The 12898-nt window shown below is 40.0% G+C and overlaps 1 protein-coding gene across 5 annotated transcripts in view; it reads left to right on the top strand.

The window, feature by feature from the left end:
- The window catches only part of Swt1 (SWT1 RNA endoribonuclease homolog), a 64355-nt gene extending 56431 nt beyond the window's left edge, over nucleotides 1-7924 (top strand). For 4 of the 5 annotated variants that reach the window (XM_060364436.1, XM_060364434.1, XM_060364439.1 and 1 more), the window contains 2 exons: nucleotides 1081-1145; nucleotides 7097-7924. In XM_060364436.1, coding sequence (XP_060220419.1) covers nucleotides 1081-1145; nucleotides 7097-7223 — 192 coding nt within the window. In that variant the 3' untranslated portion in view covers nucleotides 7224-7924. Of the gene's footprint in view, nucleotides 1-1080; nucleotides 1146-3111; nucleotides 3249-7096 lie in introns of all 5 variants that reach the window. The other variant, XM_060364438.1, reaches the window with a different exon arrangement.
- The last annotated feature ends 4974 nt before the right edge of the window (nucleotides 7925-12898 follow it).

Below are 12898 nucleotides of genomic sequence, written 5' to 3'. Positions count from 1 at the left end.
GCAGAAGCCATAGGCCGTGAAACAGACCAGCAACTCATTGCATCAGTAGTAGTGAGTTCTAAGAAAGAAAAGATTCTAGGCTAATGAGATGGCTTAGCTGGTAACAGTGTGCAAGCTGTGCAGGCTTGGTGATGTGACTTTCTTCCCTGAAACCCATTTACTCTCAAATTTGCACCATGGCATAAATAATACCACACTAACATACATACTCACACACTAATGATAAAATCAAATTTCAGAAAAGAAAATATTCTTTCATTTTGTGTTTCAAGTGTGCAACAATTTGAGTGGTAGACTTTTACATTTATAGTTATATAAATTATGTCTCTGGGTTTTTAAAATACAGATTTTAAGAAAATGTTCATGGGCTAGGGCATAGTTCTGGAGTGGAACATTTGCTTAGCATGCATGAAGCTCCGAGCTGGATTCCTAGGACCATAAAGAATCAGGGAGAGAGGAAGAAAAAGAATCAATGAATGAGTGAATGAATGAATGGAGGTGGGGGAAGGGAAGAGCAAGGGACAGAAATAATTGTAAGTCAAACCTTTTCCTAAGTAAATCAGATATTTTGCTCTACTTACAGAAGCATTGTTTCTGTCAGTTGAACACCAAAGTAATCTGCTTTTCAAAGATTCTACTACATTCAGGACTATCTCATTTCTACTATTTCAGTTCTATGAATAGATAGTTGTAAATAGGACTGAAGTTTGTACATAGTTCAGTGTTAACATTATGGTCACTGAACTTCTTCCTGTCACTGTTTTTGTTGTCTTTTTAAAAAGATTTATTTATTATGCATACAGTATTCTGTCTGCATGTACACCTGCACACCAGAAAAAGGCACCTGATCTCATTAGATGGTTGTGAGCCACCATGTCGTTGCTGGGAATTGAACTCAGGATCTTTGGAAGAACAGCCAGAACTCTTAACCACTGAGCCATCTCTCCAGCCTATTTTCGTTGTGTTTTAGGCAGTGACTGAAGATCTGAGTTTCTGCTCTCAAGATATGACCCATTCTAATTGTACTTTCATTGCTCATTTAACGTATCTCCTTAATAACTGTAGTTTGCTTCTTTTTAGGTAAACAAAAATGTCAAATTTACTGCCCAGGAACTTTATGATTGTGTTTCTCAGACTGAGTATCGGTAAGCACATCTATATGTAGATAATGAGATATCTGTTTGCTATCACTATGGGAGGGTAAAGCCATTTTTTAAAATATGGTGTGTGCGTGTGTGAGAGAGAGTATGGGTGGGGAGGGAGAGAGAGAGAACATGCATGTGTAAGCTTGTAGAGGAGTCATCTGTCTTCCTCAGTCTCCACCTTCTTGTTGAGACAGGGTCTGGCCCATGTGCTCTGGGGATCTGCCTGTCTTTGTCTCCATAGCATGAGGATTATAGGCAGATGCTGCTTTAATTATGTGCATTTTTATGTGGAAGCTGGGAATCTGAGTCAGGTCCTTATGCTTTCCTGGCAAGCACTTTTTTACTGAAGTGCTTCCTAACCCCTCTTTGTGATTTTGTTTTTGTTTTTTGAGACAGCATTTCTCTTTTTAGCCTTCGCTGCTCTGATTTGCTTTGTAGACCAGGCTGGCCTCAAACTCACAGAGATTTGTCTGCTTCTGCCTTCTGAACGCTGTGATTACAGGTGTGCGCTACCACACCTGGCTCTCATGATTTTTTTTAACCTTTGTTAACACAGAATATTTTATATATGCAAAAAGCCTATGTTAGTTTATCAGCTATCTAAAGTGGTTTTCAAATGTTTGAACTCAAGATTATTTCATGTATACATGTATGTACAATCGTATTTATTTATTTACTCTGAGGTAAGGTCTTGCTGTATTGCTAATACTGGCTTTGAACTTGGAGAGCCAACAACTCTTGTCTCAGCCTCCCTAGTAGCTGGGACTATAAATAAGTATCATCTATTTTTTATAGATTGCTGAAGACCTCTAAAGAGCTTTTGTTCATGTGGGTCATATCTACCCACATATCTGCATATGTATGTAAATTCAGAACTTTAGAGTGTTAGGTAGGTGTGGTGGTGCATCCCTGTAATCTCAGCTGCTTAAAAAGCTGAGACATGGGGCTAAAGTGAGGGCTCAGAGGTTAAGAGCACTGGCTGTTCTTCCAAAAGTCCTGAGTTCCATTCCCAGCAACCACATGCTGGCTCACAACTATTCTATAATGAGATCTGCTGTACAGGCATACATGCAGGCAGAATACTGTGTAAATAATAAATAAAAATAAAACTTTTTTAAAAAGCTGACATGAAGATCACATTTAAGGCACTCGAGATAATATGACTGTCAGAGGAAGAAAGTAGAAATAGTTTTCATTTTAACTTACTCAGATAAATTACTTTTATGGGTCCCAAGGACAAACTTTCTTGCAGTTAGGAAGTATCTAAAAATGTATTGAGCTGCTTCTCTCTTTTGTGAGGGCCCCATCACCAAGCGGTGAGTGCTCAAGGGGAATGACTCACTGGAGATGCTGGAGGAAGGAAATAAGGTGCTGATTATCTGTCCCACAGTTAAGCCTTGAGGAAAGGTACTTAGGATCTCCTTTACCATACCAGCTACAAGGAACAGTTTCTGGCACTGACAGCTTACTGAAGGAAAGAACTATGAGTAATGGTTGAATACTGACTCATGTGAAAGGAAGGAACTCAGTGCCACTAGGCTGAGGAGAAGAAGCCCCTTTTTAACCTTGAGGGTAGGGAAGGGAAATAGATTCAGTTACTGAAGGGTATATTTGTTTGTTTTCAGCTATAGAAAAGAGGACCAAGGATAGGAATGTGGACCTGCCTAATTTCTGCTTTATTTTAGAGTATATAAGAAAATGTTTTTATTTCTGCTATTCTGAACCTTTGCAAGGGTATTCTGAAAATTAGTTGTAAAGAATTGGCAGCAAAATCAAAAAACTAATTTAACTTTATGTATAAGAAGTGGGCCTAGGGTAACAAGGCCAATTTAAAAAAAAATAATATCTTTATTAATTTTTTGAGAATTTCATACAGTATGTTTTGATTGTATTCACCCCTTCTGCCTTCCTACCCACCCAACTTCATGTGTTTCTCTCTCCCTGTCCTTCTCCTTCTCCCATCAAGTCTAGTTTGTGTTAGCCAACTACTTTTGACTGTGGGACCTACCATGGAATGTGGTAATATAAAGGTCACACCATTAAGAAAACACTGGCTTTGCCTTTCCTGACAACTATCAAATGCCAGCAACTCCTCATGGAAGGGTGAGACTGCGTGCCTATACCTCCCTTCCCACATATTTTGTTTTTGTCTGGCTTGAGTGTGTGTAAGTCTTGTCAATGCTGTTACATCTCTGTGAGTTTGTATGTAACTCTACCCTGTTATAATCAGAAAATACCATTTCTTTGACAGCAGCTATTATCTCTGGCTCATACAGTCTTCCCATCCTCTTCCTCACAGATCCATGATCTTTAAAGGGAAGTGTATGTCCCATTTTGGGATGAGTATGTCCTAAGTCTTACTCTCTACATATTGACTGTTGTGGTTCTCTGTATAGATCAGCATCTCCTACAGGAGAGTTCTCTGATGAGGTCTGAGACAAGCATTGATCTGTGATATAGCAGTAAGTCATTAGGAGTCATTTTAATGCTGTGTCCATTTAGCAGAATTAATAATAGTAGGCTTTCTTTTTTAATGTCATCTATTTATTTATTTATTTATTTGCCTATTTATTTATTTGTTTGTTTGTTTATTTATTATGAGTGCTCTGTATGTATACCTGCATGCTAGAAGAGGGCATCAGATTATAGTATAAGTGTAGATGGTTGAAAGCCACCATGTGGTTGCTGGAAATTGAATTTAGGACCTCCGGAAGAGCAGCCAGTGCTCTTAGCCACTGAGCCATCTCTCCTGCCCAATAGTAGCTTTTCTACAAGGGCCTATGACCTATCAAGTCACAAGTACTTGGCCTCACCAACAGTGTCAGGTGTGGGTAAATCCAGTGGGCATATCTTGCCAGGCAAGTCATTATTATAGCTCATGGCTAAGTGAGATTGATGATTAGTTTTCTTTTGTAGTAGCATTCATAGCACCTTCCAGCCCTGTAAAAGCTAGACAGCTGGATGAAACTTCCAGGTCACTCACTTGATCTTTCCATGTTTGTGGCTCAGTTTTGTGGTGTTTCCTGTAGTAGGATCTACTGTCAAGTTCTGGAGGGTAACCTAGTTCTGGTAACAGTGCCAGTAGTCTATAATGTTTTGTGGTCTGTTTTCTCACATTGACTAACAGCTCAAAAAGAATTAACACATTCCTGGTACTACTGGGTTTTTATTTGGTAGCTTATGGTATCTAGTTCAGGTGTTGTGCACTGATTATAGGATAATTCCATTTAAATTTCTTTTATGTGTGTGTGTGCATGTGTATGTGTGTGTAGTGGTCTCTATAGGGCTTTTTCAGAAGGTGTTTAGTGTTAGTTATCCTCTCATTATTCCCTCCTGTGTCCTTCTTTCCCAACCCCAACCCCAAAATTGGGTTTTAGTCTCTGAGAAGCCACACATCCTCCAGAAGTGAGGCTATTCATGTATATTGTATTTACTTTTTTGTTGTCTTTCCTTTCTCTCATGGAATCCTAAGTTCTGACTAGCTCTTTTCCCTTAGTACCCTACATCAAGGAATTCATCATATGGGAGGAGAGGTAGCTATAGTCTTCTCCAACACTGTGGACATGGCTTGGAGCCATTTTAAAAGCTATGACATATGTGTAATGAAGTAATGACATATGTGTAATGAAGGTAACTGTCCTTTCTTGGATACCTACATCAGAGATTATACTGAGTAATTTTCCTGAACTTAAGGAGACCATATCTTAGATGGAAATATGTTAAATATAATGCTTTGGTGCCCTAGAAGTAGCGGTCTTATAAATTGGAGACCCGTTTGCTTTTGACAGTCAACTGGATTCATCTCAGGTTAAAAAAAAAAGTAATTAGAGCCAGAAAGATGGCTTAGAGATTGAGTATTCACTGTTCTTCTAGAGAATCTGATTTTTGTTTTCAGCACTGAAGTTGGGTAGCTTAGAACCTCCTAGTAACTCCATCAGCATCCTCATTTGCCCTTTGGGCTCCTACACAGAGTAAACATTTTAAAGTAATAATTTTTAAAATTGTGAAGTAGGCATGACTTCCTGCTTTCCCAAAGTTTTTGTTTATTTTGAGACAGAGTCTTACTGTGTAACGTTGGCTGGTCTGAAGCTCACTATTAGACCAGGCTGACCTCAAAGTCAAATAGATCCCCTGGCCTCTCAAGTACTGGGATTAAAGGTGTGTACCATCACTCCCACCATATCCCACCTTTGCTTTGGAGTTATGAATATTAATTTAATTGCTAGTTGGCTTACATGAGTGGTTTTACTGTTTGGTCATGGGGGCATGTATAGGTCAGAGGATAGTTTGCTGGAGTTGGTTCTCTCTTCATACCACATAGGTTCTGAAAACCAAACTCAGGTCATCAGGCTTAGCAGCAAGCACTTTTACCCACCAGCAGCATGGCACCTATCCTTTTCTGAAGTTCTGTTCCTTCAAGACTTGATGATCTCTACAGCCCATTTTTCTTAAACTCTCCAACTGAAGTAGATACAGTGTAGCCATCTCTCTTACAGATGTCCCTTACTCCTTGGTGACATCTATACATAAGCCTGCCTCCTGCTAGGAGAGATCCTTCAAAGAGTAAGATAGAAAATTAAACTGTTCAATGTACAGTATTCTACTTTCACCTTTGCTTATTTACAGAATTCTGCCATAGGAACCCTTATTTTTTAATTCTAGGAATTACAGCTAGAAATCTGTAATCCCCATGTTTACCTTTTTTCTCTAAATGCATAAAGTCTTATGTTTAATCCTCAGTATCGCTGAGAGAGACAGAGAGTGAGAGAGACAGAAAATTTTAATATATCCAAGGGAAATAGATATAAGATTTCTGCACTTCATTTTTCAGTGTAGCGTCAGTCACAGTAGCCAAGATTTAGGAACAGTCTAAATGTCTACCAGCTAATAAATAGATAAGGAATACTGTTTAGCCTTTGAAAAGAAGGAAGTCCTTTTGTTGCAGATATATGGATGAACCTTGATGCTATTACTCTATGATCTCACTTTATGCAAAACCAAAATAGTAGAATTCAAAAATAGGCCTGGAGGTAGTGGTAGAAAGATTGGGTGGATGTTAGTTAAATAACACAAAATTTCAGTCATGAGTAATAGTTCAAGAGATTTAGGAAGTAATTATATTAATTATTCGACTAAGCCAATTCCATAATGTATACAAATTTTAAACCATGCCATATACAGTAAATACATACAATTCTTTTGTTGTGTGTTTGTTTTGAGGTGGAGTTCATGCTATAATTCATGCTGGTCTGGAACTCACTGTGTATGGGAGACTGGCCTTGAATTTGAGAATTTTCTTGCTTTAGCCTCCCAAGCGCCACCACACCCAGCTAAATAACTTACCTATTTTTTATTTAAAAAGTGGTGTGTGTGTGTGTGTGTGTTTGGAGAATTACTTTTTGCTTCTGTGTGGGTCCAGGGGTCAAATGTAGGTGGTGGGCTGAAGAAATGGCTTAGGGGTTAAGAGGTCATATTGCTTTTGGAGAGGACTGACTGGAGTTTGCATCAAACTTGGGCATCTTACAGTTACCTGTAACTCCATCCCCAGGAGACCTGACACACTCCTGGCTTTTGTGGGCACTACACTCATGCATAAGCCCATACATAGACATACACGTATGCATTCACTTAAAAATAAATAATTGCCAGGCAGCAGTGCTGTATTTCTTTAATCCCAGCACTAGGGTGGATACCTGTGAGTTTGAGGCCAGCCTGGTCTACAGAGTGAGTTCCAGGACAGCCAGGGCTACACAGAGAAACTCTGCCTTGAAAACCCAAAAAATAAACATAAATAGATAAATAAAATGTTGAGACAGGGTGTTTAGCCCTGGCTAGACTGGAACTCCATAGAGCAGGTTTTCTCAAACTCAGTGTTACCTGCCTGTCTCTGCCTCTGCAGTCCTGGGATTTTGACTATTCGTTTTGTGATTTACCATGTTTTGTTCTCCTAGGGAAAAATTAACCATTGGATGCCGCCAGCTGATTGAGATGGAATATACCATGCAGCAGTGCAGTGCGTCTGTGTATATGGAGGCCAAAAACAGAGGATGGTGTGAAAACATGCTCAACAAGACTTAATAACATCCATCTCTTGAGTAACACACTGTCAACCCTGATTGCTCTTTTTTGAAGCGAATCTAACAAGAAAAATCTTTCATAGAGACAAAAAATGTTTTATTGACCATCTCATTGAGTCCACTATAAGGTAAACTGCAGACCCAGCTCTTCTGGAGTGATAATACTTCCTACCTCTAAGGAAAAGAGAGCCACCTTCTCATGTTCCTGTGAAACGATGGCAGCCCACAGCCTTAGCATCTTTCCTAACTCTGAATGTGGGCACATGACCAGACACTGCCAAGCCCTAAGACTTAAGACATGACCATGCTGCCACATTCCATGAATGGGCTGCTTTCATGAACAAACTGTTATTTATATAAAACTGGTGGGAAAACTGCCACCTTCTTCAGGGATATGAAATAGAATTTTGAGCTAACGCCTTCTCTTTGGGGATGTGTCATTTTTCTGTGGGGAGGAGCCCCTCCGAGTTTTCCCCTTTAATGTGAAGGAGTGTGGATTTTGGGAATTACACGGCAGTGGCTGCTGTTTGTCCCTGCCTAAAACTCAAGTGTTTAATTGACTTGGTTCCACATGAATTTGGAAATCCTTGCTTACTGGAATGTATTATGCTTTTGTTAAGATTAGATTAAAGCAAATTTGATAGTCTATAATAAATGTTAATTTATTTTTAAGATAGCAATAAATAACTTATTTTAGTAATATTCTGCTTTTCAGTTTACTTCCAAATTCTGTCTCTGAAATGAGTACAAGGTGTGATTATAAATGAGTCTTTTCAGTAGAAAGAATTGAATCTGGACATTCAATAATTGTTGTTACAAGATCTGCTCAGCAAGATCCTGCAAGGTGAGAAAACCCACATATTAAAGTTTATGGACAGAGGAGTGTCCAGCAGGGCCCTGAGCCTCTAGACAAGCTAGAAACTTTAGCATGTCAGGTCTTCCTCCTCCTCGTTGGTTTTTGAGATAAAGGTATTGCTACATAACCCTGGTTGGCCTGATAGGTCAGTTTGGTCTCAAACTTGTGGCAGTCTTCCTGCTTTGCATTACGGGCTAGCATTACTGGCATGCAGCACCATGCTGGCTTCAGTAAAGTGCTTGCCAGGAAAGCAGGAGGACCTGAATCCAGATTCCCAGCTTCCATATAAAAAGGCAGGCATAGCAGCATTTCCTATAATGCTCATGCTGTAGAGGTCGAGACAGGCAGATCCCCAGAGATCACTGGCCTGATCCTATCTCAACAGTAAGATCACAGGGATGCACCATTACTGGCTTTTTCACCTGGTTGCAGTTATCACTCGTCGGTCAGCATGGCAAGCCTTTACCAACTGAGCTGTCTTCCCGTCCTGCCTCCTACCCTGAATATTTAATGTGGTATAGTATTAAATCTCTTAGGAAAGGCAACATTTGAGGGTACTTTGACTCCAGAAGAATATCTTTATGGGCTACATTCCAAGATCTAATAGAGACTCAATGATCTGTTTGTTAAAGTTGTATCCCTAGTGCAGGGGAAGCAGGGGCAAGAGAATCCCTGAGGCTTGCTGGACAGGCAGTCTAACTGAGTTGATGAGCTTGAGGTTCACTGAGGGACTCTGTCTCAGAAAAGTGACTCAGTCACTCTCTTACTGAGTTAGGGTCTGGCCAGTGAGCTCTGAGGATCTGCCTGTCTCTGCCTCCCAATGCACAGCACAGAGCTTTCAAGTCTAAGCAAAGTAAAGCATGTAGTCAGTTTGTCAGCACTGACCCCACTGGTCATATTGAATTAAACATAGGATCATGCAGTTCCTGCTTGCATGGAGGTTTAGTCACTGAGGTAGATTAGCAAAAGGTCGTAAGAGCAATGAAAGTATAGGGTGGCTGGCTTTGTCCAGTCTCTGGATTTGCAAGTGTTCTAAGTAGCACTTTGGAGAGTACAGATTTGTCTGAATACTCAGTAGGGAAGGTCATTCACCCCAGCCTATCAAGATGATTCAGGCTGAAAAGCATTCTACCAGACAGGCGGGCCAGGAAGTTGGCAAGTCAGGAATATGAACACTATGACCTGGGATCTAAGAGTTGGCTAAGACACTACAAAAACATGGACTGACTCTGAGAAGACTAATCTCCATTAAGATGACATTTCAAATATCAAGAAAGTAGTACTTGGGTCTGTCCTGTAATGGTCTTCTCTGAGACAAGCAAAGACCTACAATGTCAAATTAAAACAGAACTATGAAGTTCTAATCTGCAGTCGGACCTATCCACTGCAAGTCTTAATGAAGTATTCTATACTTCAGTTCTTTAGTCACTTTTCCTTGGGGCAAAACAATAGTGTGCCTGGGACCTACCAAACCAGAATATCCTCTCCTAGGAAGAAAACAGATTGGTTTTTGTAAAATTAAGTTAGAAAAAAATGTATAAAATGGGACCAAATACCAAAGCATGGAATTTTCAAAATTATTTTTATTTTGTATGTATAATAACTGTTCTGCCCACATGCAAGTGTGTGTACCAGCTAAGTGTCTGGTGCCTGTAGAAGTTAGAAGAGAGCAGTGTATACCATGGAATTGTACTTAACAGTTGTGACCAACATGTGGGTGCTGGGAATCAAACCTGTGTTCTATGTAAAAGCAGTAGGTGCTCTTAACCCCTGAGCCATCTCTCCAGTACAGCATTTTATTTTGAGACAGAATTAGGTAGTTGGTAAAGGCTTGCCATGCTGATATGAGGACCTGTGTGTGATACCCACACCCAGGTGAGAAAGCCAGTAATGGTGCATCCCTGTGATGATAGTGCAGGGGAGCAGGGAACAGGAGAATCCCTGTTGCCTGCTGGTCAGTCTAGCTGAGTCAGTGAAGGACTCTGCCTCAGGAAGTGACAGGAATACAGCTTAAAGGGACAGCAGTCTACACACACACATCCATGAAGGTCAGGCAAGGTGGCTCAAAGCTATGGTCCAATTATTCAGAAGGAAAGTATAAGATGATAACCAAAAGTTTGAAACAAGCCTGGCCTACCTAGTCAATACCAGAGGCTAGCCACACCTCTAACACAAGACTGATAGCTCACAATCCTCTATAACTTCAGTTTCAGGGCATCAAACCCCACTCTTCTGGCCAGCATGCATGCATCTGGTACACACACATACATGCAGACAAAACACCCTCAACACATAAAACTGAAAAACAAAACCACAAAAATATCCATGAATCTGTGTATAACATAAGAACTAATCCCAGCACTCAGGAAACTGAGGCAGGATTGCTGTGTTAAGGTGCTAAGGATGGAACACAGGTGTCTTCCTGTGCACTAAGCAAGCTCAACCAACTACACCTTAGCCCGACAGTTCCATCTTTTAACATTATTATTTTTGCATTTTAACCTTTTCTCAGCCTCTGCAACTCTACTGTAAACTAATGATTACTAGCTAAACTATCAGCTCGTAAAGATGTTTCCAAGGTGAGAGTAACTGGTTCCCTAGTGAGGTAAAATATAGGTCTGTCCTCTTCTTTTTAAGCCTATTTGAACTACTTTGTGGGTTAAGCGAGAAAAACAACTTTCCCCTTCTAGACTTCTGTGAACTTTAGTGAATACACAATCATGAAATCACCAGTTCATTCAAGTCAGAAGTCATATCACCCCTACAAATTCTTGTGTCCTTTTGTAACCACTCCCATCCCCACCTTGGGGTTTGTACCAGATAAATTTGCTTTTTCTGCCGTTTCCCCTTTTCTAGAATGCTACAGAATTGGAGCCTTTTTGTTGTTGTTATGCTTTCTATTTATGTGGGTACAGCAGGGTTTCATAGGGGGATATTTCCCTCACTTATTTCTCCACCTTATTTAAAGTAGGAAAATTGCTTGACATCTAGCTACCCATGAGATAGCCACCTCAGCCGCATCTGAGATGTTCCAGCAGGTGTGGTGCTTTCAGAACACCTGTGGTGAGGCCATATGGCATCAAAGGTTGCTATTCCGCTACCCTGCTATGTCAAAACGGAACAAGCTGGGCCAAGTAGAAATGGAGTTATCTACATTTGACTGTTCCACCAAAGTGAAAAGCCTAAATGATATCACAGCAAAAGAAGTTTCCCTGAATACCAACCTCAAGAATTTACTTGCTAGAAACAGTCACCTAAGCAACTCCAAAAAATCACTTCTGCCTTTTCCACCATCGAGTGACCGACATGGAGAGGTACCTTGTACAGTAACCACTACATCTAGTTAAAGACTATCCTCAAAAGATTTCCTAAGTGAGGGCCCAGCATTGACAGGAGTTCGGATGGGTTGAAATAGAGCCAAAGACGGGTTGAATAACTGTATTGGGAAAAAAAAATTATGTCTGCAAAAGCAAAGATTCAGAAGCTCAGCCAGACTATGCTAAATGCTCTCAAAGGTGTAGTCTTCTGCCAATGGTAGAAGTTGTCACAGTTGAAGCAACAATCAAATGCTTCCTGAACAGTCATTCTTTAAAAGACAATGCAAGGTTTTCATCCTTCTTACAGTGTCCTCCTAGTTCCAAGATTAAAAAGTCCGTTGGGCTGGAAGAGACTCACCACAAATTTGCATGTCATCTTTGTGTAGGGCCACATTAGTATCTGTATAGCTCCAATTTTCCTTGTTTAAAAGGAAGGGCAGATTCTTAATGTGTGCAGTCCATCAGTACCATCATTCTTTTTATCCTGCATATTCTAGTATACACCATTAGCTTTCAGCTTGGGGAACTTGAATCCCTTTTTACTTTTATAAATAACCACCAATGCAGTTACTTTCTCAGGTGTTACTGAACTACACTTTTCAAAGTGCCTACATGATCTTGCAGTTCCACCTGTATGTTAAGAATCCAGCTTCTGAATGAGGCTTAAGCCTCTTCCCTGGGGTCTTCCTTGTTTAGCTTCTTTAGACTATAGATTTTAATATGTTTATCTTATATGGCTAATATCTACTTATATATAAGTGAGTATATACCAAATGTGTCTTTCTGCTTCTGGGTTACCTCACTCAGGATGATCTTTTCTAGTTCCCACCATTTGCCTGCAAATTTCATTATTTCCTTGTATTTTAACTGCTGAATAGTATTCTGTTATATAAATGTATCACAACTTCTGTATCTATTCTTCAGTTGAGAGACGTTTAGATTGTTTCCAGATTCTGATGATTTCAGATTCCCAGCCTACAGACTGGAAAAAGATCTTCACCAACCCTGTATCTGACAGAGGGCTAATATCCAGAATATATAAAGAACTCAAGAAGTTAAAACACCAACAAACCAAGTATCATAAGCAGTATACTTGTCTGCCCTGTGAGGGGCTCTAACATTTTTAAAAAAGGTTTATTATTATGTATACAGTGTTCTGCCTGTATGCCAAAAGGTACCATATATCATTACATATGGTTGTGAGCCACCATGTGGTTGCTGGGAATTATTTAATTCAGGACCTTTGGAAGAGCAGCCAGTGCTCTTAACCTCTGAGCCATCACTCCAGGGACTAACATCTTGAGTACTGACAAAGGTTGGTTTTTGTTTCTGTTTTTGTTTTTTCTTTAGATAAAGTCTGTGTAGCCCTGGCTGGCCTGAAGCTCATGTATATAATAGCCTGCCTGTCTCCTCAATGCTAGGATTAAAGGTGTGCCACTGTAAATTTCGGTATTGGCCACTGTTAAATATTTGTCACTCAGTGTATCATTTTAACTTCTGATA

The sequence above is a fragment of the Meriones unguiculatus genome, chromosome 11, assembly GCF_030254825.1.
Source record: "Meriones unguiculatus strain TT.TT164.6M chromosome 11, Bangor_MerUng_6.1, whole genome shotgun sequence".
Lineage (NCBI taxonomy): Eukaryota > Metazoa > Chordata > Mammalia > Rodentia > Muridae > Meriones > Meriones unguiculatus.
Note: the sequence above shows the minus strand (reverse complement) of the source record. Positions and strands in the feature narration are given on the sequence as shown.